The following is a 3,526-nucleotide window of genomic DNA, read 5'->3' as shown; positions in this document are numbered from 1 at the left end:
GACTTTAAAACATTAAACTGAAAGCCCATACAAAATGAGCACCTAGGAAAAAAGGCCACATGCAGATAATAAAGAACCATAAGACTGAATTACCTGGGATGCATGTGCCCATTAAAAATCACGAAGCCACCCATTAATCGTAATCACCACATGAAACCGGTTCTCCACCCTCATAACCTAGGAACTCTAAAAGACAGCCTTGGGGAAAAAACCCACCCTCAAGTATTTTGGAAAATTAGAACCCCAAAACTATTTCAACAACAACCAGTATATCAACTCAACTCAACTCAACAAAGCCTTGTCCTTATAGGCCAAACTTCCTGAAATGCAATGCAAACACTTGTTGTATACCTTGAAAAAGAAAAAAGGCGTTGAATTTTGAATATGGAAGCTCTGGACTTTATCATGATCAACAAGACCATAATAAACATCTCTCCCAATCTGCTCTATGAGATCCTCATTTCGCGCAACCTAATGGTAAGAAAAACAAAAACTTTAGAAGAAAACCAAGTGGTTCACCAATTCTAACTCCTGGTAGAAAATCAATGATTCACAAATCCATGTTGCATATATTTACCTTTATGACTGTATAAAGGTGAGCCTCTTCCTTTTCCCTTTTCCGGTGCTCCTTTTCCTCCTGTTCTTTTTCTTTCTTCAACCTTATCTGAAATACAAGGTTAAATGTGCTCCAAAAAGCACCCCCTCAGGGAAAGAAAAAGAAGGAAAAAACTCAAAAAAGATAAGAAATCAAATCAATTATTCATACAACTATCCTACCTTAAGAATTTCAGCCATGTCCTCCTCAGCCACGTGACAAAATATTTCCTCCTTGTCACTTTCACGTATATACACAAGCATGTAGGCACAAGAGTATCTTGAAAATTCAAACGGAGTGTTACTGAAGCCAGGATTAGTCTGCGTCAATCGTGTGGAAAAAAATGTGAAAAGAATGAGCACATGTTATAATGAAATTAAAGAAATACCAGGCTAAGGATCCTCAGAGAAACTGGACTCATAAGCATGTAGGTTGTCAAAATATCACCTTTTCCTCACCACCATACTGCTCTTCCAAGGCCCTACTCATATCTTCTTTGGTTACCCGTTCATCATAAAACTTGAACCTGAGTAAAACTTGAAAGTCAGTATTGAGGATTAATGATTGATATAATCACAACCGCTGTACCACACAAAAATAACTTAAGAGAAATCTTGAACAGTTCATATTGTACACTAAAATACCAGATCATGAGACAGTCTAGCATTGGGATGTCAAAGAAACATAAATTAGAGTTGGAAAAAGGGCTGAGTTGTTGATCTAGAAACATGAATTAGAGTGCACAAGCCAATTATTCAACCCTCATAGAAACCCCATCGATCCATGCAAGGTGAAAATCATATACAAAGAAAAACCACCAATAAGATAGTTTAACCAGCATAAAGTTCAACAACTAGTGAACCAGCTTATGACTTTACAAGAGTGGAATGAATGATGAAAATCTTTTTACACCATGTACACTATATATATCATAGCCATGGTAATGAGGATCTTCACTGGCTTGTCCAGTCTGAAATGGTATATGGCTGGACGAATCCTATATATTTTAAAACATGGATCACCTAATCCACTGTGTATATCAGATCAGGCCTTTGCTCCTAGGATTGCTTGATACTTTTGATTAGATTGTTCTTCAAAAACAATCTGGATCAATATTCAATCACACCCGTGACAATAGAGTTTTTTCATATAAGTGCCCTAAACTTGGCATAATGCATAGAGCTTTAGTACCACCCACAATCTTGCACCCAAGCAAAGAATACACCCACAATCAAGCACAATTCTTTCATAAAAGTCTCCTAATCTGAGCAAAAAAATTCAAATTTAACAAGCAGCAGTAAATTATGAAAAACTATTAGTCCAAGGCTCCAAGAATACTATTAAAATTTCAAAAAATTTCAATGCTTACAAACACCACCATTTCAAGGATATGATACGCACCATTGATCAGAGAGGGTTGGCCTGATAAAAGCATAATTATGTTCATCCCCCACCCCATCACCACAAACTAAAACGCTGCAAACAAACATGGAAGAGTAAGGGGCGTCATCAAAAGCGAAGAAAAAAAATGTAATTCCTTCAATGTTGAGCCATATAACTTTGTCGATAGGACCAAGTATAGGAACTAAATCATACTTTTGAGTATTACAGTAAGAAAAATAATAATATAATTTAGACACAGAAAATACAAAACTACGCACCAAACAACAATCAAATAAGAAATTTGTTTATCAACATCCCAATAACTAAAGAAACATAATTGAGATGTGACCTGTGCAAGCGTGGTGCCTGCACAGAGATTGTGGTGTTCTGGCCTTTATGGGTAGGTGTGGTATTGCTGGCCTGTTTCTTTCCCAAGGGCAAACTGTTTTGCTGCCCCTATGTGTTCCGATCTTTGCTTGCATGTCTTTGTTCTAGGTTGGAAGGGCTGCTGTTGCAGTGAGGTCATGGGTATCGAGCTTCCCGCCCCATGCCTTCTCTAGTTAGCCGGCCTCCTCTTGAGACCGGTATTCCTCTTCGACAAGTGATTTCCTTCGTTTGGGACCTCTGGGAGCTTCTGTTAGCCTCGATAATTTTGTGCAAATCTCCACTTCGGTTATGAAAGGCATTGGCTCCTCATTGAGTGGTCCTGGAGCGGCTGGTCTCCTAGGGGGTATGACAACAGCCCGATTCTGAAGTTGGTGGTATCTGACATAGTTGTCACGGCGTTGCCAAGGCGCCGATTAGGCATCTCGGCGGTTTAGAGTGACCAAATCGATTGATTGATTAGGTTCACACACATTAATCGACCGCCAAAGTTCGATTGGCATCGCCAAATCGTCCCTGGCGAAGATTAATGTGGTTGAATCGAAAAATCGATCGCCATTTTTTTTTTTTAAAGTTTTAATTTTTAATTAATAAATTGATTCTATTTATAATAATGTTATTGGCAGGTGTATCTTGATTCTTGTTCTACTAGTTCTATTGGCAGTTGGCAGGGATAAAATTGTCATTAACCTATACCAAGGAAAAAAAATATATATTTCACTTAAAGACCATAGAAGGTCGCGACAGTCGACGCTTTAGTCTTTCAACCCTTTTTCAACCTAGTTTGAACTTCGAACCCTAAGTGAACTAAGTGAAGACGGAAGGGACTCTCCTCATGACCTGATCTGCTCCGGCGTCGCTGTTCCAGTGTTCCCTACTTTCCTTGCTCCCGCGTCGCTGCTCATCTGCTCCGACATCGCTAGGTATGTTCTTCTCTTCTTCTCTTCTTCCCTGGTTTATCGCCTCTTCTTCTCTTCTTTTTTTTTTTTTGGTTTATACTTTATCGCCTCTTTCCCTTCTTCTGTTTTCTGGTTGTTCGAATCTGCCCGAGTGCCCTCTGGCTTATTGCCTCTCTTCTTCTTTTTTTTCTGGTTTATTGCCTCTGTTCTTCTATTCTACTCTTCTTCCTTTTTCATGGTTGCTCCTACCCTGCGGCTGAGAGTA

At 39.1% G+C, this 3,526-nt stretch overlaps 1 protein-coding gene across 1 annotated transcript; it reads right to left on the bottom strand.

Moving 5' to 3' along the window:
• Positions 1 to 237: 237 nt before the first annotated feature.
• Positions 238 to 2,142, bottom strand: LOC122068209 (ubiquitin C-terminal hydrolase 12-like). Its single transcript, XM_042632076.1, has 5 exons — positions 1,997 to 2,142; positions 1,043 to 1,121; positions 778 to 915; positions 578 to 664; positions 238 to 471 (listed from the first exon to the last, which is right to left on the bottom strand). Exons 1-5 carry the CDS (start codon positions 2,083 to 2,085, stop codon positions 283 to 285), a joined length of 582 nt encoding a protein of 193 aa, XP_042488010.1. The 5' UTR covers positions 2,086 to 2,142; the 3' UTR covers positions 238 to 282.
• Between the last annotated feature and the right edge of the window lie 1,384 nt (positions 2,143 to 3,526).

This window comes from Macadamia integrifolia, unplaced genomic scaffold, assembly GCF_013358625.1.
Source record: "Macadamia integrifolia cultivar HAES 741 unplaced genomic scaffold, SCU_Mint_v3 scaffold3572, whole genome shotgun sequence".
Classification (NCBI taxonomy): Eukaryota; Viridiplantae; Streptophyta; class Magnoliopsida; order Proteales; family Proteaceae; genus Macadamia; species Macadamia integrifolia.
The sequence above is the reverse complement of the archived record's forward strand: the minus strand, read 5'-3'. Positions and strand labels throughout refer to the sequence as shown.

Bases quoted from the DNA above. Each gene is read 5' to 3' on its own strand.
- LOC122068209 (XM_042632076.1), bottom strand. From the start codon at position 2,085: ATGTTTGTTTGCAGCGTTTTAGTTTGTGGTGATGGGGTGGGGGATGAA. The intron at 916-1,042 runs GTGATATTTTGA...CGATTGACGCAG, and splicing joins AGTATGGTGGTGAGGAAAAG to ACTAATCCTGGCTTCAGTAA. The intron at 472-577 runs GTAAATATATGC...TCTTACCATTAG, and splicing joins ACCTTTATACAGTCATAAAG to GTTGCGCGAAATGAGGATCT.